General features: G+C 43.9%; 1 protein-coding gene across 1 annotated transcript in view; it reads right to left on the bottom strand.

Moving 5' to 3' along the window:
• Positions 1 to 36: 36 nt before the first annotated feature.
• The window catches only part of cep350 (centrosomal protein 350), a 74,722-nt gene continuing 49,953 nt past the window's right edge, over positions 37 to 24,805 (bottom strand). The window contains exons 27-38 of the mRNA XM_084309000.1: positions 24,031 to 24,153; positions 21,437 to 21,696; positions 21,088 to 21,266; positions 20,302 to 20,440; positions 19,044 to 19,204; positions 17,835 to 17,971; positions 17,667 to 17,740; positions 14,422 to 16,373; positions 13,406 to 13,912; positions 10,681 to 10,827; positions 7,789 to 7,911; positions 37 to 3,876 (exon numbers count right to left, since the gene is read on the bottom strand). Of these exons, the coding sequence (XP_084165126.1) occupies positions 3,709 to 3,876; positions 7,789 to 7,911; positions 10,681 to 10,827; positions 13,406 to 13,912; positions 14,422 to 16,373; positions 17,667 to 17,740; positions 17,835 to 17,971; positions 19,044 to 19,204; positions 20,302 to 20,440; positions 21,088 to 21,266; positions 21,437 to 21,696; positions 24,031 to 24,153 (3,970 nt within the window). The 3' untranslated portion in view covers positions 37 to 3,708. The remainder of the gene's footprint in view (positions 3,877 to 7,788; positions 7,912 to 10,680; positions 10,828 to 13,405; positions 13,913 to 14,421; positions 16,374 to 17,666; positions 17,741 to 17,834; positions 17,972 to 19,043; positions 19,205 to 20,301; positions 20,441 to 21,087; positions 21,267 to 21,436; positions 21,697 to 24,030; positions 24,154 to 24,805) is intronic.

Consider the following 24,805-nt stretch of genomic DNA (forward strand, 5'->3'; position numbering starts at 1 on the left):
CATAATAACAAGTGACACACCATTATATCAGTTTCAGAAATAATGAAAGCTTTATTTACAATCTCAAAGTTCGGTTTAGTTAACAAATATATACTATGTACATATTCGCAAAGGGAACAGTGTTTATTATACAATTGTTCAAGGTTATCATGAACAGTGAGTCAGATTGGACAAACAGGAGACTGTTGTAATATATTTACACCCGTAAGATAATTGTACAAGTCTTCAAGTGCACTTGCAGCACACTTGCATAACATTATAAATATTCATAAACATTTCAAAAGACAAAAAAAGGATTTCTTTCTAATCTTGGTTAATTTGATTATCAAATCATTTGTGCCTACCATTTGAATTTGGGAGATCAAAACTACACCATCTTTAGAGGGTTTCAGGTGAAAGTCCTCCATGACACTGACTCAGGATCAGCTCCGTCTCCACATTTCCTGACATATATACACCATGAAAAGTGGAAGACTGACCTGAGAAGAGTGAATTGGAGCAGGTCACTCAACATCAAATAGCCTCAAGCTTCATTGTGATTTACTTATTCTAATTCTAAATTAACCACAGCAGAAGGCTAGGCTGTCTGGTCCATACATATAAAATAACGCATACGACCAAATACTGCATAGTTACAAATGGGAACATCGCTTTCGCTCACCTACAAACAATCCTAGAGGGTTTGCAAGAAAGTCTTGTGGAAAACATTTCTTAGGTACTACTAACCATGTCATTGTTACAGTTACGCACACCTACAGGCCAGACATCGACCATATTCACATGCCAAGCTCAGGTTGGGTTCCTTTCCACCCTGTTCCCAGATGGGAATTGGTTGGAAAGGAACCCAACATGAGCACGACATAAGAGCAAAATGGCCACCATGTGAATAGGTCAATTGAGTCGTACAGCATGGAAAGATTGGTATCAAAAGGTAAATTTACAGACAATCTTTACATCAGATAGTTTACATTTTACACGTACACCTTAGTCACCAGTAAAACAACCACTGGCGGGGAGTAGTAGCACTACATAAGCAAATACGTCTTTAATTCCCCACCGTTTTAAGGTCACTTATGCTAAAAAACAAAACATATTAACAAGTATTGCCACACATGCTACAAATGAGTTTGTACATGTCACAGTATTCTTGGAACTAGTGAAGACAGGGATGACCAACATAAGCCCTTGGACATTTAACTGTTGACAGGGACTGACAGGGACACCCCACACCAATGTGTGACTCATGCCCGGCCACTCTGTGGGCTCAGACATGGTGTACGTGTTGGAACAGTGAGAGCCCTGGCCATTTCCTGATACAGCAACGTTACATCACTAACACCAATCAGCTGTGCCTTCGCGACATGGAGAGAACATGAGAACGATTAACCCTCCGAGACCATTTCTGTATTTTTCGGGGGGAGGGACAGTTGATCTTTAGGGGGAGATAGCAGAACAACAGTAGATGCCACATAGTGGCATACATCATCTCAAAGCTGGGAAACTGAAGATTAATTTGAGATGCATAAAACTTGTCACGTTTTTCTAGTCGTAAATCTGTAATAAAAACAGGCACCCATTACAATGTTGAGTGTTTACGGGGCTTAGAACATATGATTGCAGTGTGACAGCCATTTCCATGCTCATAAGTTGTTGCAGCAAGTTTTGGGTTGATACCATTTGTTACACAGACTTGGTGCAAAATGTAACACATTTTTGACCACTCAAGAATTTATAAACACGGTCAAATGTCCCTCAGAAATAGTGCATTAACACACCTAGACCTTGAGGAACACTATAGAAAATGGCTGTGAATTGGTATCAAAAACATTTGACATGGAGATTTCGGTAAGAATAGCATTTTTGAATAGTCAAATGTATACATTTTAAAATAGGCAAAAAGAACACATTTGTGCTGCATGGTTCTTGTCCAAAACTGTGAACTGTGAATATTGTGAAGTGAGAGGTCAAGGGACCCCTTTGAAAATGGCCAGTTTTCCCTTGCCAAAACTTAGCCTAACTTTGGAGCATTATTTAGTCACCTTATAGACAAGCTATAGCATGACATGGTACCAATGGATAACATAGGCTGTCCGGTTTCATGACACCAGTATCTTCACTCTTGCTTTAGTCCCACTGGCACTCCCGCGGGTCTCGGAGGGTTAAAGAGTTCTAGGACCGTTAGCAATGCAAACAGTTCCACGGGTTGAGTCGAGGACAAAGGCAAACAAGGGGTTCATGAAAGACGAGGTCATCATCAAACAGATCGATGCTCAGAGGCTGGTTAAAACGAGGCAGAAATGTAAGAAGCTGTAACCCAGTTAAAGGAGAGAGAAATCATTAAAGCGTCAATGACAAAGATAGTAGTACTTTGAAAAAGACAAGAGGTCCGAAGGAGGTCGAGACGTCAACGAAGGCCTGTGTTGCTACTATAGGAGTCTCGGAGGTCCTACTAAACTGAAGGAGGCACTTAAAACTGAATCTGGTGGAAAAACGAAGTAAGGCTAGAATCCAGCACGTCAATACTGTTCCATTATGTGATTCTAAAGGTATGAGCCTAGTCACATTGGCGACCAACTGGACAGATGTAGGCACGCACACAAAGAGTTTCAGCTTCAATCAATTACTAATATTTAAATATTAAATACAAAGTCTTTGCATTTTCTTTTCTAGTATCAATAACATTCCTTTTTTTTGTACAATGTATTGCAATGTCCACATTCACATTTCTGTTTGTGCTTTAGCAATTTCATTAGTTTTGCTTTAAAATCTTTTTAAAATAATCTTTGTTTTCTACATGTTAAGAGCGAGATTACTTTACAACTTCAAAATGTTCATTTCTGTTCTAATCAAACATTATCCAAACAATAAATATTACAAGGCAAAAATATTTGATACAATTATATCTTATCTCAATGATGCTGCTATACATTTTTTATCTACTCTGCCATTGCCGTTGTTGTGAAAGGTTCAAATAATCCACACATAATATTAGCGCAATAAAAAAAACGTGATAACCCAACTTCGCTCCAGTAGACATTACAATACAGTTTGCCGCGGAGCAGTCAACTTAGCAGCACTGATGGACCTTAAAATGCTAATAAATGGCACAGTCCATTTTATCAAAAAGTCTCCAACTGGAAAATTATTAGGAAACCAGTTCAGGAGGTGAGACTTGAAACAAGAACATTTTGAAGGTTTTAGAAGAAGGCTGGATCGATCGAGAGGTGTTTTGTGTGTTAAGACAGGTCACATGGTCACTAAAGTTCTGTTCTCAGCTGGAGTGAAATCAGCAAAGTCATCGTTGACTATGTCAAAGATAGAAGTATAACATTGAGAGCCGTGAAGCTGAGAGGTAATGTTTGGGACTGAAGGCATCTGGAGGTTGCTGTTGGCACATCAGCTGTAGGAAGACCTAGTGGTGGTAGCTTGGCTGGAGGCGGTTAGGCGGAGGAAGGACTGGAAGCTGGCAAGTGGTTGCAGGTTCGAATGCCAAGCTATAAGCTCTCAAGAGAGGGCAGCTCTTTTGGCTCTGTTGTCATGAAAAGCTATAAGCTCTTAAAAGAGGGCAGCTCTTTTGGTTCTCTTGTCATGAAAAGCTAAAAGCTCTCAAGAGAGGGCAGCTCTTTTGGCTCTGTTGTCATGAAAAGCTATACGCTCTTAAAAGAGGGCAGCTCTTTTGGTTCTCTTGTCATGAAAAGCTATAAGCTCTCAAGAGAGGACAGCTCTTTTAGCTCTCGTGTCATGAATTTGTGTCAGAACGTCTGCGGTGTCCTTCAGCAATGCCTCGAAGATGCTGTCTGCCAGCTGCATCTTCACAAACAGCTCGTCTTCGTCATAATTGACCCACTGAGCTTCCTCCTCATGGAGCTCCTGAACCTGAAAGACAAAACATAGTGTCAAATAGTATGACTGACACGTGAAGCATGGTCTATATTAGTGCACAGGTTAACTCTGAGGTCGGAGCTCCCGTGCATGGGAGAACAATAGGCTATAAAAGGTGTGAAAAGTCCTCATCTCGGCGGAGAGGATTTTTTCATAAATGCCAAAAATGTTGCGTGATTCAGAACTAGGTCAAAAAAAATTAGATATTTGCAATTTCTAGTGCTTTGAAATGTTCTCCATCTGTTTCCTTATTTGCTAAATGTAATAAGACTTGTAAATGGGTTAATTATTGTTAACTTGTCCGGCTGTATGATTTCCCTTGCCGTCTAAGGAACTACCCTTGAGTCGTAGGGGAGGGGCTGAGTACTTTAACTCTCCCTTTGTGTGTGTGTGTGTGCGGCACTGTGCGCGTAGTGCATAATAGCTCCGTGAATCCGTGAATGGTCACGGAAAAGTGACCATACCGCCGGGTCGGAAGCTCTGATCGAGTCATCCTTGGTTTTAAATTGTTCAGGAGACTTATTATGACAAACGCCTCCTTATGATCGTGTCTCTAAAAACGACAGATCGAGCTTGGTGTAGTTGTTTGGGGATAAAGCTTATGTGCTGCTTGTGCTCTCATGTTATGGAATTCCACTCAAAGGAGATTCCACCGGAAGTTGAAATTAAGATTTGTAACAATTTTGTGTTTTATGATTGTAACTTAGCTTGTTTCACCTGATTGACTATCTCATAATTTATTTTGTTATGGTTGGGTTAGTGTTGCATAGAGTCATTGAGCTGATGGCCTGGGGATAGAAGCAGGGGTCAGGTACATTGCTTTCTGGGTAAATTAGTCATTATACATGACCAGAGAAATGGTTCAGGTTTCTTTGAAGCCCCGTAGGCATCATCTACACTCACTGCACAAACATCCACATGTACACACTCACTTTAAACAAACACTCACCTTACCACTCACTTTAGACACTTTATATTTATCTATTATTAAAGAGATTTGCCCTACACTCATATCTCATTTGCACCCTACCCTAAGTTTTGTACCTCATCTCATTTCTGCATTGTACCTCACTGCTACTCATTTTACTCTGTATTGTATATATGTATATTGACTGAACATTCCTTTACTTACTTTAAAATTATTATAAATTCTTTTTACTTACTTTTTTTTTTTTTACTGTATGTAGCACTCTCATGGGTTCATACAGAAACAAACATTTCATCATAAAGTATTCTGTATTTTGTTGTGACAAATAATAAACAAACCTGAAACTTGAACTTTAACTAGCCCAGAAAAGAGTTGTGTGTTTTAAAACCTCTTAACGTGCACCGGCCCAGCCCCGGGCCCTCTTGAGGACGATTTGCCCGCCGGCGCCCAACGCCACTTTGGCGACCTCTAGCATCCATAGTGAAATTTGGACATGTACTATACAAGACTTCAGGCTATGGACCCAGCTCATAGTACCAATTTCTTTGGATAATACTACTTCTGGCTATTGCAACTACTACAGAAAAACGTGAGTAACAAGTTTTTCTACAACTCAAATTCAGACCTGTTACTCTATTTCATTAGCATCATTAAGCATCATTATTAACACTTTGATTGCCAGCATGGCATGCACTATTTATCGTTGGATGCCACCACCCACTTCAATGATAGCGCTCTAATTTTTTTTTTTTTTTTTATAAATCGGTTAATTTCCGTTTTATAGCATTTTGAAAAGCCCTCGTTTTTCAGGAAAATATATAGATTCCGTGATAATCGCCCTGTACTGGAATATTCTGGCATACACAAAAACATTGAAATTTTTCTGCCTATTTATGAATCGTTTTCAAATAAACGCTAGATTATCGATAGTATATGTGTACTTATGCACGTTATAGAAGCGATCTGAAAAATATATTCTCTCATTTCCTGATCAGCGCGCACACACAGACACACACACGTTGATATATAGGTCAAAACAGATCAGATTATCCCAAGACTGGTAAAATAAATTGCTTACTTCAGATCAGATGTTATCCAAAAAGATTATTCCAATTCCTGATAGTCATTCCAAATATCGATCGCGTTTATTGATTCAGCGTTGGGTACTGGAAGAGTCTATACTTTTACCAACTAACTTCCAGTTCCGCGTTCGGTTTGCGCGATCTGATTGGCCACTGACGTTTCTGGTCATGTGACATGTGCACCAATCGCATGACGCCTGTTTCTGTGCCTATTTCCGCCTCCAACAGCCTGCAAACGACCTAACGCCTAGTTATATCACTGGTTAAGCTTAGGCGACTCTTTCGAAGTTGGTTACGGTTAGAGTTTGGAATCAGGGCTGGTGTTCTATCGCCCTGCTCTAAGACAAACTCTAACCTTAACCAACTTCGAAAGAGTGCCTAAGCTTAACCAGTGATAGAAACAGGCGTCACACGAGCGTGCATAAGTACATACATACTATCGATAATCTAGCGTTTATTTGAAAACGATTCATAAATAGGCCGAAAAATTACAACGTTTGTGTATGCCAGAATATTCCAGTAAAGGGCGATTATCACGGAATCTATATATTTTCCTGAAAAACTAGGGCTTTTCAAAATGCTATAAAACGGAAATGAACCGATTAAAAAACAATCCGTCTCGACAATGTTGACTGCAAACAAGTCATTGATAAACGACAGGCAGAATAGACACATAGCCATAAAACAGAGATTATGCATTCACAACGCTATCATTGAAGTGGGTGGCGGCATTCAACCATGTTTTGACCATGTTATGGCCGGTAATCAAAGTGTTAAGAGGAGAAGCTAGCCCCTTTCATGACTGTGATGCACAGAGTGAATCCACAGTCACTTGCTCCTCAATAGGAAACCAACGTATGTTGACCATGAAGGACTGGTTCTGGCCGAACCGTTCGTTATACAAGTATCACAGAGAAATTCCAAAGGTACTCACAGTTGCATGAGGGTTTCGGACAAAAATACGGGGTGGTTTGAAAGCTCGGCGTTGCTAATAAACATTTTAAATATTTTTTATAAACTGGTCAACACTGCTCAAAACGGCGTTATTTCCGTATTTGGCTGCCTGGTGCGCATCATGCACCCCGCCGGAAATAATGCAGTGTTGACCAGTTTATAAAAAATATTTAAAATGTTTATTAGCAACGCCAAGCTTTCAAACCATCCCGTATTTTTGTCCGAAACCCTCGTGCAACTGTGAGTACCTTTGAACTTAACACAAGACAGATTGAAAAGTATCTGCCTGATTTGTACAAGTGATGGCTTATTTTGAAGGTATAAACCTGTACTTTCATATTATGTACAAAACAAATATATATATTGAAAATCCCTCTAACGGGCCCAGAATCGGGGAGGGGGGGTCATAATAATCAAGGGTCATAATCTTAAGGGTCCAGGAAAGGACCATTGCAAAACAGACTGCACATACTGTAATCCTAGGTCAGATTCAAAGTACATTTATCTCTCAACATAAGTCTTACCAGTAAGTGATCCACTGTTTCTGAACATGAGTCTTACCAGTATGTGATCCACTCAGTCTCTGAATACAAGTCCTACCAGTAAGTGATCCACTCTGTTTCTGAACATAAGTCTTACCAGTAAGTGATCCACTCTGTCTCTGAACACAAGTCTTACCAGTAAGTGATCCACTGTCTCTGAACATAAGTCTTACCAGTCCAGTATGTGATCCACTGTCTCTGAACATAAGTCTTACCAGTATGTGATCCACTGTCTCTGAACATAAGTCTTACCAGTATGTGATCCACTGTCTCTGAACACAAATCTTACCAGTAAGTGATCCACTGTCTCTGAACATAAGTCTTACCAGTATGTGATCCACTGTCTCTGAACACAAATCTTACTAGTATGTGATCCACTGTCTCTGAACATAAGTCTTACCAGTATGTGATCCACTCTGTCTCGCTTCTTCCGGCCAAACTTCAGCATCTTCTGCCAGTCAGTCTTCTGGTTGTGGTCTTTCTTCAGACCATACAGCTTCAGTACTTCTGATGTGATGAATTCCTGTTCAATTACAAATAAAATACACGTTAATTTCCTTTATTCACCTTCATGCACATAGAAGGCATGATTGCATGGATAAAATACAAATACTTGTTCTATTTAAAAAATAGTTATTAATTGAGGGGCGGTCACTTCTAAATTCTCAGATGAATTTAATTCAGGATGTGATGTCAAACTGCAAACGGTGGGAATTTGATCTCATTTGATTATTAATATTGCAAATGGGGGTGGCATTGACATTCAAATGCCACTCTAACAAAATAATCTGATTAGTTGAATAGTTCGGTTTACCTATCTCAAACTCCGCCCTCTTTTCTTGATCCTCCAATAACAACGGTTTCAAGTTTCAAGTTTTTGATGGTCACATACATTAAAAGTACAGTGTACAGTCAATGCAATGAGATGCACTTTGCCCTGGCACTCTCTCAGCCCTTAACTCTTTCTGCGCCAAACAGACTGAATTCAACACTGAGCATGCGTGGGGTACTCGTCGGGAGCAGAGAGCGCACGTGTGTGTGCATGAGCGGCTCGAGTCGCAAGTGTGTGTGTGTAATAGGCACAGAGGCACTGAAAGAGGATTTCACCCATCTAATGAACACACTAGACTAGACAAATATCAAGATGTATCCATCAGTGGACCAATTGCATGCTTTTGCAGAGGACAAGAAGCCTTCCGTTGACTCCTTCAGACATTAACACTTTCAGTGCCAACGACGAGATTTATCGTTAGTTCATGCCAACCGTTGAGTGCCAGCCGACGAGAGATCTCGCTTTTAATCATAATTTTTTTTATTATCGATTTCCATTCATTTTTCATCAATGTAGCCTCACGTTACCAGTGGGGATCTGTCTGAACTCGAACAGGGAAAATACCACCCCCCATCGTCTCTCCGGATGGTACTGCACCCCTTTGGATTGGATTGAATGAAATGCATGGAGAAAAAAAAGTCCTGCTTCCACATTTTACTTGTCAGACAAGTAACCGGAGACGATCCAAGTCATTGCCCACCATCAGAACAGTGGAGAATGTGTTTCCAGTACCCAGCGTTGGATCAATAAACGATCGATATTTGTAATGGCGATCAGGAATTGGAATAATCTTTTTGGAGAACATCTGATCTGAGGTAAGGAATCTATTTTACCAGTCTTGGGATAATCAGAGCTATTTTCACCTATATATCAGTGTGTGCCATATGTGTGTGTGTGTGTCTGTGTGTGTGTGTGCGATCAGGAAATAAGATAATCGATTTTTCAGCCCGCTTCTATAGCGTGCATAAGTACACATATACTATCGATAATCTAGCGTTTATTTGAAAACGATTCATAAATAGGCCGAAAAATCACAACGTGTTTTGTGTATTCCAGTAAAGGGCGTTTATCACAGAATCTTAATTTTTTTTTAAACTTTCAAAAAACGAGCGTTTTTCAAAATGGTATAAAACGGAAATGAACCGATTAAAAAACAATCCGTTTCGACAATGTTGACTGCAAACAAGTCATTGATAAGCGACGGCCATATTAGACACATAGCCATAATTTAAGATATAGTTTATGCGTTCGCAAATATGAGAGCTCTGTCATTGAAGTGGGTGGTGGCACGCAACAGGGTTCCGCACCCCCCACAGCCCAAATGGAATGATACAAAAAAAAAAAAAAATAATATATATATATATATATATATATATATATATACACCGTACTTTTCGGACTATAAGCCGCAGCTTTTTTCCCCATTTTTCGACCCTGCGGCTTATATAACGGTGCGGCTTATATGTGGACAAAACCCGAAAATCGAAATATTGCTTTTTTTACTGCATTGAAATGTTATTTATCTGTTCCCTTATTTGCTAAACTTAATACAACTTGTAAATGAGTTAATGTTATTTGTCCGACAGTATTGTGTCCCAATGGGAGTCATTCTCTGTAGAGGTGGGAACTTAAAGCTCAATATAAGAACGGCCATGCACCACCACTCACAGAATCGAGAAAGAGCAATCAATCTGTTAATCCTTTCCGTGTCCGGGCCGGGTGAGGTTTCCCGTGTTGAGTCAAATTAAGCCGCAGGCTCCACTCCTTACATATGGTAATTAAACATTAAAACACATACGGCTTATAGTCCAGTGCGGCTTATATATGTACACATCATTCAATTTAGCTGCTGCGGCTTAGTCAGGTGCGGCTTATAGTGCGAAAAGTACGGTATATATATATATTTATATATATATACTTTTTCCCCCCCCAACCATAGTCGACTAATAGTCGACTATCGGCTCATTTCGGCCAATCATAGTCGACTATCCAAATCCTTAGTCGGGGACAGCCATAGAGTGTAAACAGCAAGCAGCCCCATATGGAGGCAGAGAGGAGAGATAGGAGAGGACGGCAAACAAGACCAGTTCGCGACGTTTAAATTCCTCGGAAAAAAACTATAATTTCTCGAGTACCGATAGCAGAACGGTTAACTAAAAAAATTTCCCCTCAGTGACGTGAGCGTGGACGTTGGTGTCCAGGCACGCACCCGCATCCAACTACGGCGCGCACAAGGTTACATGGCACCATTCCAAGGGACTTTTGACAACGAAAACACCTTTTGACCGTTGCTGCTGGGAAAACAAAAATGCCAGCTAAAACGCTGTTGCCATTTGACTTGGACATGCAAACGAAATCATTCGAAAATGAAACGTTGCTGTTTTTCCATTTAACATCGCTGTTGCTAAAGAGGGCAGAGTTTGAGATAGGTCCAATGACTGCTGGCTATGTGTGCCTTACCTGGACTTTGGTGATATCTCCTGGTGTCTTGACTCTGTGGAAGTAGGAGGAACTGGCTCGCCGAGGTTTGACCCACTGAGGCTGACAGACGCTGGGGTCTTCACCATAGATCTCCTGGAGGATTTCCCACGTAAGGTCATATACAGCCTAGGAACAGAGAAGGTGATGGTGTCAGGTCATATACAGCCTAGGAACAAAGAAGGTGATGGTGTCAGGTCATATACAGCCTAGGGACAGAGAAGATGATGGTGTCAGGTCATATACAGCCTAGGAACAGAGAAGGTGATGGTGTCAGGTCATATACAGCCTAGGAACAAAGAAGGTGATGGTGTCAGGTCATATACAGCCTAGGGACAGAGAAGATGATGGTGTCGGGTCATATACAGCCTAGGGACAGAGAAGATGATGGTGTCAGGTCATATACAGCCTAGGAAAAGAGAAGATGATGATGTCAGGTCATATACAGCCTAGGAAAAGAGAAGATGATGATGTCAGGTCATATACAGCCTAGGAAAAGAGAAGATGATGGTGTCAGGTCATATACAGCCTAGGAAAAGAGAAGATGATGGTGTCAGGTCATATACAGCCTAGGAAAAGAGAAGATGATGATGTCAGGTCATATACAGCCTAGGGACAGAGAAGATGATGGTGTCAGGTCATATACAGCCTAGGGACAGAGAAGATGATGGTGTCAGGTCATATACAGCCTAGGGACAGAGAAGATGATGGTGTCAGGTCATATACAGCCTAGGAACAGAGAAGATGATGATGTCAGGTCATATACAGCCTAGGGACAGAGAAGATGATGGTGTCAGGTCATATACAGCCTAGGAATAGAGAAGATGATGATGTCAGGTCATATACAGCCTAGGGACAGAGAAGATGATGGTGTCAGGTCATATACAGCCTAGGGACAGAGAAGATGATGGTGTCAGGTCATATACAGCCTAGGGACAGAGAAGATTATGATGGGTAAGGATAGATTTAAGTTGGCAACATAAGACATTATGCTTCCAACTGAGACTGTTTGGGTTCACAATAGTTCAAACCTTTTATATTAAATAAATATTATGGTGTGTGTGGATGAAAAAGGTAATATCACCTCACTTTCTGTACTAGTATGCACACACCTTTACCGTCTCCACATTCCTTTAGAGTCAGCCTGTCCTCTCTACCTGGGCTTTAGCAACAGGTCACGGTGCTCATCAGCCACAGGTACCACAAGGTACACTTTAATTACTGCACATTGCTGACCAGCAATGAAACAATATCTAATAATAATGAAATGGAAGAGAGTTCCAGACGGTAGGGGACGCCACACTGAAGGCTCCGTCACAGAAAGTCCGCAACCTGGTGCGAGGGATGGAGAGGAGACCCAGATCAGAAGATCGTAGGTTCCGGGATGGATGGAGTGTGCTTTTTTTTTACAGTTTTTTTTTAAATATAAAGTTTGCCAATAGGGATGTATCAGTAGTATTGGCAGTGGTAGTAGTCGTAATAGTAATCCACTATATTTTTTTATGTTCAAAAAAATAAACCAGTTCAACACAGGTAACCACTTTTGCTTCATTTCTTTGATGGCTCAAATGTACGCTCTAGTCCTGTGGTTCCCAAACCTCTCCTCGAGACACCCCAGCCGTTCCATGTATTTGTTAAATTCCACCACCAGCACGCCTGATTCAACTAATAAAGGGCTAGTTAAGTTGAATCAGGTGTGCTGGTGGTGGAATTTAACAAATACATTGAACGGCTGGGGTGCTTCGAGGAGAGGATTGGGAAGCACTGTCTAGTCGATTTTGTGTTTTGAGCACAACGTTCATCATAGATCTAGCCTCTTTATTTTGCTCTCAAAGTGCACCAGATTGATGCATTTAACTTTAAAATGTACAAAAAAGTGCCCCCGGACCCCCCTAGAGGGTCGGAGGTTCACCCGCCATAGTCTCTGAAAATCCTGTGGGAAACACTGTAGTTGCATACATACTAATGTCTTTACTGGTTATCTTAGTTGTGTACATACTAATGTCTTTACTGGTTATCTTAGTTGTGTACATACTAATGTATTTACTGGTTATCTTAGTTGTGTACATACTAATGTCTTTACTGGTTATCTTAGTTGTGTACATACTAATGTCTTTACTGGTTATCTTAGTTGTGTACATACTAATGTCTTTACTGGTTATCTTAGTTGCATACATACTAATGTCTTTACTGGTTATCTTAGTTGCATACATACTAATGTCTTTACTGGTTATCTTAGTTGTGTACATACTAATGTCTTTACTGGTTATCTTAGTTGTGTACATACTAATGTCTTTACTGGTTATCTTAGTTGCATACATACTAATGTCTTTACTGGTTATCTTAGTTGTGTACATACTAATGTCTTTACTGGTTATCTTAGTTGCATACATACTAATGTCTTTACTGGTTATCTTAGTTGCGTACATACTAATGTATTTACTGGTGTACTGCATCCTGAGGGGATTCCATCCGTTCACACCATTTCACCTTGGGGGAAGTTGTTTATGAACCTAACCCTTGACCTTAACCTTACTGGAGACCTCACGCCTAACCCTAACCTCAACTAGAGATGAAAACCTAACCCTAACTTCAACTAGAGATGAATTGAAAACCTAACTTCAACTAGAGATAAATAAATTAAATTAAAACAAATGAGTACATTGGGGTGAGATGTCGTGACTCGTGAATATAGAATCCTGCTTACCTGTCTGTAGCTGCGGATGCAGAGTGCTTCCTGGTCCTGCCCCTTGGCTTCTTTACCTAGGTACTCCTCTGAGGGCTTAGGACTGGGCTTCCCTGCCAAGGTCAGAGTTCCATCCTTCCCCAGCTTACATGTGTCCCAGATCTCCTGGGTGGCTGTATGAACCAGCCTCTCCACCTCGACAGCCGAGTGGGGCACCACCATGGCAGGCTGCTCAGGAAGCTTGGGGGGCAGGGGTAGAGGTAGCTCAGGTCTGGGTGGGGTCTTGGCCTGCTGCTCTCCACCCAGGGCTGCTGTTGCAGATGACCCGGACCTCCCTCCTCCCAGGATCTCCTCCTCTTCCTCTCTCTGTTTCAGTCTCTGTTGTTCCCGTCGGGAGCTGAGGCCAAAGTCCTCGTCGAACCAGTCCTGTTCGTCACCCAGCTCGTCCAGCAGCTCGCGGCTCAACTCCAGCTCTGCCAGACGCTTGGCGAGCTCCTCTTGACCACTGGCCCCCAACACTGGACTCTCCTTTTGAGGTAAATGCATATAGGGAATGCAGTCAGATGTATCGTCAGAACAACATTTAGAATATGAACATGCATTAAATGACTATTATCCAACAGTTAAGGCACTACTAGTATATATGATCACACGATAAATCAAGCATATTATGCTTTTGATCTACGTATAATACAAAAATATTTGTGACGTTTATTAGCACACAAATGCAAGAGTCTGTCAACAAAAAAGGAGCCTTCATTTGGACTTTGGACTTCAGGCCAAATCAACAGAAAATGGTTGTCAACATGGCTATATTATGTAAGTGCTGGTGCTTTCCCGAAAACAAAGTCCAAAATAGTCCACTATTCTATCATTAAGCTCACAATCATCTGTGATAAGAAACCTTTTGCTGAACAACATCATGTGGAATCTTTTTAAATGTATAATTGTTGGGGATTATTGAGTTTGTGGAGAAAACAAACCCTTCTTGTTGAACAAGATTCTAGCATTAAGATGTTGTGAGAAGATGGACTCACCGGTCGGTTACACAGTTCGGGGGAAGACAACTCTTCCTTATCAGTATCCAGGAAGAAGGGTAGACCATCCTTCTGTACAACGGAAGAGACTCCCTCCTCTTCCTCCACATTTTCACTCAAGAAATATACTTTCATCTGATTGGCAGCTACTACTTTTTGCTCTTTGGCCTTTTTAATCTGGGTGAACTGCTTCACAGCATCTTTCACAAAGTTGTTGAGGAGCTTGTCTGCGAAGACGCCCAGGGATTCTCTGTCTGTATGTTCGCCCTCGGGGCTCTTCACATCCTGGATATCTATAGAGACGTCAGGAGGAGTGATGGACTTGTGGTGGGAGTCTATGTCTTTCTCGTCAATAAGTGTAGTTATCTCCTTCAGGCTCTGCTTACCCAAGTCTATTCTGTCCATGTCAGAGATCAGGAGAGTGGTCGGTCGATCTTCAAATTCCAAGATGATGTCCCTGCCGTTGGCCATTGGGTGCGCTGATTCTCTGTGATTCTGTGAGTTGAGGAAGGAGTTCTCCTTCTGAGTGGTCAAATTATTTTGGTGTCCGTCTGGACAATCAGTCCCATCAGCAGAGTCTTTACGGCTGGACAAGTTGTCTCTGTGAGAGGTTTCCTCATTTAGTCTCTTCAGATCTCCTTGCCGTTTGGGTTTCTTCCCGTCAGTTTCACCTTTATTCCGGTCCCTTTCCGACATATCGCCGAAAAACGAGTCCTCATCCTCGGTGGTGTCCACATAGATCTCAAACTTCTCTGGAAGGCGTGTGATTTTATCTGGAGGGGCGAAGATACCGTGGCACTCCTCACACTTAAAGTACCCCACGCCATCATAAGTACCATTGTTGCTCCCTTCAGACTTATCCAGCTCCACACCAGCCCAGAACCCATTGGCAAATCTGGTTGGACCTTTGAACCTCAAGGTACCGGGCTGAACGCTGCTGACAAGAACCCGGTCGCCAACACTGAAGCCAGGCATCTCATCCCGAGCTTGGGATGGGGGAGTCTGAGAGGGGGATATGGTAGGGGAGTGGTTTGAGTTGATGGCATTCTTCTCCTTTGTGTCATCTCTATGGAGATCTAGCAGTTTTCCAGAATGGTGGCTATCAGCATTAGTTCCAGAATGTTCACTCAGCTCCTCAGCGATGTCCTCCTCCACCTCCTCATCATCTTGGCTGTCGTAGAGTGGGGATCTGCTGCGGGAGCCCTCTCTGAACCCCCTGGTCTCTGGATGGGCAGGAGAGGTCGGAGAGGTGACCTTGAAGCTCTGATGGTACTCCCCGAGTGACGACTCTAGAGATGACTCAAAGTCATCATGGTAGCCGTCTGCCGAGCGAGGAGATGCCTCCACATCTTTTACGAGAGCCTCCTTCTTGGAGAAGGCAATAGAGTCAGGGTTGTAGGAACGGTCATTGGAGGAAGAGCAATAATCTGGATACTGTGGGCTTTTTGACTCTACCGTGGCTGAATGTGGCTTGCTTGAGTGGGATTTGACAACCTCTTCTGCCTTAGGCTTGCATGTCTTCGTTTGGTCTTCCCCTTCCAGACGGCTTGACAGAGAATATCCGAGTTCTCCAATTTTGGAGGATATAAACGGCTTCTGCTGGGAGCTGGGCTTTTCCTCCAGGTCCAGTTTGAGAAGACCCTCTGAGTGATGGTCCTCAGATCTGTTCCCAACTTCCACCTCAAGCTCATCCACAACTTCTGACCTGTGGCTAGATACAACGCTGTTGGCCCCAGATTCGAAGACCTGCGGCTGGGCTTGTATACTCTGTGATTGGGCCTCTTGGGAGACAGGCCTGGAAAGGCCCTCTGGGGATAGTAGGCTCCTCAGACCAGAGGTAGAATGCTCTGGGCTGCCGTATACTGGGGTTGGGGTGACTGTTGGGGGGTCCTCATCCGATAGCTCTTCAGGCAGTGAGGTGGATCTACTACGGCCAGGCGAAGTAAGGTAGTCTGTAAAAGACAAATGGATAACATCTGTTATGTGTACATTGATGCCCCATGTCCCCAGTCCTCATTTCTCCTTGGTGGCAGGTGGGGGCCAAGCCCTACATCTGTGAATGTCTGTCACCAAGTGATCTGAAGTAAGACCGTTCCAACCGCAGGAACTCTCCCCAGGGACTAGGAACCTTTTGAGGACCGTGTTGGCACTGCAGGGACAAGGGTCTAACAGAAGTTCCAGCGACATAATTTTACCCCACAAAAAGCCCCTGCTCTGGGGGTAAGACTTTTCCAAAGTACAGGAACTTTGGGGGTGGTGCAATATCATCTGCTTATCAACCAGAAAATGCGTATGTGAAATGCATATTATAAGCCGATAAATCTAGTGATCTATGCACAAAAGCGATTATCTTTTCCAGCAAATCTCTTAGTTACAACAAAAATGTGTAAACTAAGCAGGTGAAGTATTTAGAATTTTGGCCAAACGAGACGGCTGGTCTGGGTAACAGAAAAGAATGATGAGCAGAGTGCACATTAGGAGTGCAGAGAAGGTGAAACCATCTAAAAAGCCTGGACTCATGTGAGTTGCCAGTGCATTGTGCGGTCTGTTGCGCGTTTCTGTAATCCATGCGAGGACCAATACATGGCGAAAGAGTAAGCAGGGAACATTGGTCTGTTAATTTAACTGTGACGTTACGTCAGATGAATAATTTGCCTAATCTTCACAATCTTTAGACTGCGGTGGAAATGCAGACAACAATGGGCTGAACAAGCCTTTTAGTTCCCTGAAATATAGTCTCTGGGACTAAAAGTTCCAGGTAGTTTGGGTGAAAAAATGGGGCTCGAGTGATTACATGATTGGGCCACAGGTAGATTGGTCGGCACAGTCCAGCCACACACTAGGTTTGGACCTAGTCTTGTTTATTATTTCATTGTCTTCAAGTGTAAGCTAAAACCTTCAACGTGTTTCACATACAGCTTAATCAGGTTCACTCTGCACTTGACAGTGAAATAATTATATTATATATTTAAAAAAAAAAAAAAAAAGAGGAGGAGGAGGAGGAGGAGGAGGAGGAGGAGGAGGAGGAGGAATCAAACTAGCCTTCTTGTGTGCAGAACATAAAACATGTTTAAATAAATGTTTATATGATGGAAACCAAAATGTCAAGAACATGAAATTATGAATTCTAAATAAAGATTCGAGAACATCTGTTATAAATTTACACATGACAGCACATACACGTTTATATGATGGCGGCAATTAAAATGAAAACATAAAATTACGAGTTTAAAATTGAAACTTACCCTGGTCTACTGGAGAATCAGGTCGTGTCCTCTCGGCATCCGAGACCATATTGAAGGTTTTGTTGGTTTCAGCCCTGAGGAAGGAAATGTTCCAAGTTAAATTCCCTGTGTCTCATTTACATTGTGTTACACTACAGGCAAGCTGTGTTTAGTCTCAGCATGCTGTACCTGTGTGGAGGCGGTGGTTTGATCTTGGGCTTCTCCGAGGCAGAGGTGGGGGCTTTGATCTGGGGCTTGGCAGCAGGTGTCGACTCTGGCTCCTTATTCAGCTCTGCCTTGGTTTTCTGGATGAAGTCATTATAGGACTGGGCGAAGAAAAAGAAGCAAAAGAATAAAGTTTTTCTGCCGGTCAGAAATCGAGAAATCAACGTTTTTAGTTGTATCTAAAAATGTGTACAAATATATGTGCACATGCATGCTTTCACATATAACGCTACACTCCCATGCACACAATCTTACTACATGTGGTTGAGAACACTCAATCACACCAAGACCAAACACGTACCCATCAACCAACCAGCCTACAAACACACTTACATCCAGCTGCTTCAGTAGACTGGCTTCCTGTGCCATCAGGCCTCACCCACCAGCCTACAAACACACTGATCTCCAGCTGCTTCAGTAGACTGGCTGCCTGTGCCTTCAGGCCTCACCCACCAGCCTACAAACACACTTAGATCCAGCTGCTTCAGTAGACTGGCTTCCTGTGCCTTCAGGCCTCACCCACCAGCCTACAAACACACTTACATCCAGCTGCTTCAGTCGACTGGCTTCCTGTGCCTTCAGGCCTCACCCACCAGCCTACAAACACACTTAGATCCAGCTGCTTCAGTAGACTGGCTTCCTGTGCCTTCAGACCTCACCCACCAGCCTACAAACACACTTACATCCAGCTGCTTCAGTAGACTGGCTTCCTGTGCCATCAGACCTCACCCACCAGCCTACAAACACACTTACATCCAGCTGCTTCAGTCGACTGGCTTCCTGTGCCTTCAGGCCTCACCCACCAGCCTACAAACACACTTACATCCAGCTGCTTCAGTAGACTGGCTTCCTGTGCCTTCAGACCTCACCCACCAGCCTACAAACACACTTACATCCAGCTGCTTCAGTAGACTAGCTTCCTGTGCCTTCAGACCTCACCCACCAGCCTACAAACACACTTAGATCCAGCTGCTTCAGTAGACTAGCTTCCTGTGCCATCAGACCTCACCCACCAGCCTACAAACACACTGATCTCCAGCTGCTTCAGTAGACTGGCTTCCTGTGCCATCAGACCTCACCCACCAGCCTACAAACACACTTACATCCAGCTGCTTCAGTAGACTGGCTTCCTGTGCCATCAGACCTCACCCACCAGCCTACAAACACACTTACATCCAGCTGCTTCAGTAGACTGGCTTCCTGTGCCTTCAGGCGCTCCTTGTGCCTCTTCTTCTGCTCTTTCTTCAGCTGGTATGCCATAGACTTGCGTTTTCTCAGCTCTTCCTTCAGGGCCCTGATACGGCTCTCTATGTCGCTCTGGTCCGACATGGGTTCTGAAAGCACATTTAGAAGGTAAATCACAGTTAGAATGCTACTGCAGTGCCAAGACTTTGTGATTAGGAAAATATAATCCAACTTAGTGCACTGCCCACTGAAACACAAACCCAACTCTTGAGAGATTAGGGAATATTTTGTTTACTGCACATTTTGTGTGTAGCTTTTGTCCTGAGTTCAACTTGTGTATATACATAACATATACTGTGACCCTGCCCAGCGATTGTTTATCTTTCCATCTTTCGTATATGTATAAGCAAGTTCTGTGCTTAAAAAAGGGCACTTCTCCAAAACAACTACCGGTATTTATTTTGCACATAATCTCATTTCACAACATCCAAAACTCTAATCGGCTTTGCACAGATTCATTTAGTTTGACAGTTATTGAGTAAATGAGTTTGAATATGGCCACCAGTGATGTCATCTGGCACATTGAATCATTGTGATGTAGATGAAAAAATAGCAATACCTTGTCTTATAGGGACTGCTACCATTTAATTTAATTGAGCTGTAATTAACACAACACAATGATTCAATGTGCCAGATGATATCACGGGTGGCCATATTCAAACTAATTTACTCTCAATAACTGTTAAACTAAATTAATGTGTGCAAAATGTTTTAGAATTTTTAGACGTGTGTGAATAAATCAGCATTGTTTCTTTTTTTGGTGAAGTGCCCCTTTAAGAAGCAGGAAGCATCACAGACTCGAGTGCTAAATATGACTGCAAAGCACTATTGGACCAGAGCTGATGATCGCAATATCAGCTTAAACAACATACAGAACAGTTAGCTTATGACACTGGGTCTATACAGCTGCCTCCGCTTGCACTGTAGCTGAGTGCAAGAGAAAGTGTCCTCGCATATTCCCCATCACACAGCTAAGCAGGTTGGGTATCAGGGAAGTGCTCACATAAAGTATTCCTGGCAGCATCAGCACCTTGCTACACTGTGCCAGCAGCACTATAGCTGCATTATGTCCTCTCTCTCCTCTTTGCCTCCCGTCTATGCTGAAGCATTAGGAAGAGCTAAATAGCTACATTCTACTTCACAAGATATGTATTTGGTGCGTAGATATCGTGGAGTGTACACTTACCCATCTGCGAGGCCGTGGGCGTTAGGGTGGACTGGGTCTGGCTTTGGGTCCGGGAGGGAGAGCGGAGCTGCATCTTGGGGCTGCCGCCTCCCTCTGCCTGGGAGGGAACAGTGCTGAGGCTGCCTTTGGCTGGTGGAGACTGGAGAGACCACGCAGGAGTAGGAGGCGGAGGGGGAGGAGGGTTAGTTCAGGACACAATACACTGTGTCGGGTGATACTGGAGACAGGTGTGTTGAGATTTACACTTCATGCAACACCATGTGACTGGTAAAGAATAGTCAAACTATACTCAATCTCAATTTAACCACAACATACAGGCAGTGAGTGACAATTTTCAGACCATTCACACCAAGTGGTCACTTATCCAGTTGTTGAGTGATTGAGTGATTGATAAGATTAAATGAGACAACCACATTGGCTTGGTGAAATGGCCTTAAAGGGGGCATTTAGCAGATGTTTTACCTGAATCCCAGAATTCTCTTGTGAGGACGACATGTGATAATCGGGACATAAAACGTACCAACGTGTTCCGTGTCTCACCTTGGCTGCACCCCCACAAAAAGAAACTGTCGGATCACGGCAAAGAGCAGACCTCTAGTGAACTGCAGACACGATTTCCTCAACTCTCTCAAAAATAGCTGTGGAAATTGCACCTAGAGGCCTGGAAGCTCACAGTATAACGAGGCGATGGCTGACGTTATCCAGCGGAGTTGATACGTTTTGTGTCCGATTATCACGTGACCTCCTCACAACAGACTGAGCACTGAGCGAGTATCCAGCTCTTACCCTATTGCTTGGCGCTGGGGAGGCTGAGGTGAAGTCAGAGGCATAGTGGGCCGGGCTGTGCTGGGCGGAGGCCGGGAGACTCTCAGGAAGTGAGGCAGACGGTGCAGTGGATGGGCACTCTGGGGCCTGGGAGCCAGACAGGTCTGTGTGCACACTGGACTCCCCCTCACTCACACACTCTGTGGACAGATGAGACGGATGAAGAATACTGTGAATATCCAGCAACAGAAGAATGGTGATGTACACCGATCAACACCATCCCAAAAAGTGAGCTTGGCCCTAAAACTCTGCCTAGATTCTGCCCGTTATGTCTTTCATTTAACACTCAGGGAATCCTTTTCTCCCCTACCTTTCTCACTGTCGGTCCTGCGCTCGGGGCTACGATGGCGGCTGGAGTCGGGGCTGCTGATGTCCGAGCTGTCCTTTCCCCGACGCTCCGGGGCCTTCCGGTCCCTGTCCCGAGGAGTCTGCCGGTCCCAGACAGCCAGGGCCTCCTTCTCCATCCGGCACACGTCAGCCTCCTCCTGGTCCAGCCGCTGCTTCCACTCCAGCAGCTCCTCCGCATGGCGACGCCTCTGCATCAACTGCTGCTCCCGCTTAGTCAGGAACCTGGAGGGGAGGGGGGTGAAGGGAGAGAAGGGTGGCGAGAGAAGGAGGAGTGGAGGGATGGAGAGAGGGATGAGAGAGGGGTGGAGGGAGAGAGGAGTGGCGAGAGAGGGAGGAGTAGAGGGATGAGAGAGGGGTGGAGGGAGAGAGGAGTGGCGAGAGAGGGAGGAGTGGAGGGATGGAGAGAGGGAGGAGTGGAGGGATGAGAGTAGGGTGGAGGGAGAGTGAAGTGGAGGGAGAGGGGGATGGAGGGGAGGGGAGGGAGAGAAGGATGGAGGGGAGGGAGAGAGGGATGGAGGGAGAGAAGGGTGGAAGGAAATAGAGATGGAGAGATGGTGAAAGACCAGAGGATAAAGGGTAGAGAGATGGGTGGATGAAAAGAGGAGTGAAGCGAGAGGCAGATGGGAGAAATAAGGGGAAGAGGAGACAGGTGAGAGATGGGGGGCGGGGTGAGAGGAAAGAGATAGCAAATGAAGCAATGGAGGTCAAGATGAAGGACAGGGAAAGGCCGTAGGAGCCAGGGAGGAGGAGAGGAGAAAGAAGGACAAAGACGATCAGCATCAGCAGCAGTCAAGTGATTGTGACACGGCAAGAAGCAAGCAGACCCCAACCACCCCAGCGACCTCCATCCAAAACACACAGGCCCAAATCATGCTTTCCTCCTCAAATCAGTCTGATACCAAAGACCCAAGTATCCTGTGACACCTTTCCAATGAAACAGTCAATCTCATATCACACAGGAGAATAGACCAAGTAGGAAGTAATGATAAAAGATACCAGGGTCAGAACCATGCATCAGATTGAAACCACATGGTTGAATATTGGTTGGACATAGTCACACACACACACACACACACACACACCTCAAACATATCAGTCAATTCCAAAACCACCCAGATAGGTATTAAAAAAAAAGAAAGAAAAAAAAATGAAACGGCACCCAGAAGAATAGAAATCACTCACAGCTCTATAGTATCACTTTGGTGAGACGTGACCAAATGCATCTACTTTACCGACCAAAATAGTCAGTTACCGGTAGTACAAATATGACTATGCTTCATCATAGCCTAGCCAGAGTAATCTAGCCTGTATTATTCCCTTTGACAGCAACGACTGTCAAACAAGAGAGAGAGAGAAGAGAAAGACATATCCGTCTCGGTTTCAACATTAATATGTCTTTATAGAATAAAGAGCAAGTCAATCAGCTAGGTGGCTTTTCTGTAATGTGTTCTCCCACAGCTGTGAGTGCCATTACAGTGTAGTGTTATTTAGCCCATGATCTAGTTAGGGGGCCCTTCTCTTGACCTAATGCATACTGATGACAGGCCAGATACTGAGGGGCTTAGCTGGAGAGGGGGGCGGGGCTCTTTAAGTGTTCCCCCAAATTCTATTAGATTCAATGGCCATCTGTACTTATTATCCCATCCCAGGCAACAGATACCTAATAGGTAAGGCTAGTGAAGATTTACTAGGCTCATTAAAGATTATAGACCACTCCGTCTTAGTTTGATCCTCAGCTGAAGATACTTAGTCTTCTGCTTCCAGGTTGCAGTGTGGCGTAATCTCTGAACATTTTATCTCAATGACTTGGGCTTGGACTAAAGCAGCCAGAAGCCACAACATGTGGGGAGTTGAAGAGCGATGCACTGAGATTCCCTCTTTCAGGCATTCTGAATGGAGTTGAAATCAGAGTGAGTGAGTGAGAGAGAGAGAGAGAGAGAGAGAGAGAGAGAGAGGAGAAGAAAGAGTTAAAGTAAACACCTCATAGAGGCTGGTGAGATCCCAGAATTCAATCTGAGATTCCTTTCCAGACAGCAATGAATAAAATGAACCTGACCTTTGACCTTAACGGACCACAACGAGGTCACCCCTCAACTTTTGACTATGGGGTCATTGCTGAAGTGATACAAAAAAGGGACCGTCGTCATTTGACATGTCTCTCCACGGTGCTTTTCATGCGAATAATTGTAACGGTGCATGCCGTGCCAGATTGACAAACGTGAATACAACTTGAAAATAAAAATCTTCATGACACAGTCGTGGAAAGGTCAGCTCATTTCAACAAGGCTGCATTCCTTGGGTGCTTCCCCCCGCTCGCCACCCCCCATTCACTCCTGAAAAGAAACAGAAATCTCACAAGACCACACAAAACCCCAAAGAAACAAAACCTCTACATCCAACCACCCTCGGCTCACCCCCCCTTCCCCAGGTCCCAGTGGAAGTGGCTGAACACAAGCATGCTCCATGGGGTTAGGAGGGTGAGGCAGGGGAGACCAGGCCAGGCCATGGGGGGGGGGGTTAAGGCGAGGGGGAGAGGAAGAGAGCACTGTACAGTACCTGACCAACTGGTTGTAGATAAAGAGCTGGAATTTGGGGTGGAGATTGGGGAGACAGACACTGAGGGAGGCCCAGTGGTGGGCCGTAAACACAGAGAGGAAGTAGTGGACAGGAGAGCAGTGTCTACAACACACACACACACACACACACACACACGAGAGAAACAAACATGAGTGTCACATACGCAAACAGACATGCGCACACACACGCACATATATACACACACACAACAGAAAACGAGAATACAAGATGTGACAAGAATTGGAGAGGGACAGTGAGACAAATGGAACAGGAGATACGTGAAGAGAAAGGGAGAGAAGAGAAAGACATGAGTAAGTAATGTGGGTTTTACTGCACTGAGTGCGTCAGTCCGTCAAGGGTTCTGTTTAATTAATTAAGGGCGTTGCTCAAGCACGGCTTTGTGTTGGGACATGCTTTTAACAGTCGCTCAACCCATTTCTATGTGGCTACCGGTATGTGTGCCTCTGAAGCTCAAGCTAGCAGACAATAGAAGGGGGTAACTAAGGGGGTGTCAGTGTGTGTGTCAGTGTGTGTGTGTGTGTGTATGTGTGTTCATTAGCCGTGATCAATGCTAATCCTCTAGGCGGAGGGGGGGGTGAAATGGGTGTTCAATCGGTAAACATCCTTAATCAAAGCACGGCATGAAGGAATTTCAACAGATTAAAAATACAAATGTTAGAAAGTTGCAAAACCGGGCTGCTCGTTTTGTTAATGTTTTCACTACTTCCGTGGTTAAATGAAAGACGATTAAATC

The sequence above is a fragment of the Notolepis coatsorum genome (assembly GCF_963971535.1).
Source record: "Notolepis coatsorum genome assembly, chromosome: 2".
In the NCBI taxonomy this organism is placed as follows: Eukaryota; Metazoa; Chordata; class Actinopteri; order Aulopiformes; family Paralepididae; genus Notolepis; species Notolepis coatsorum.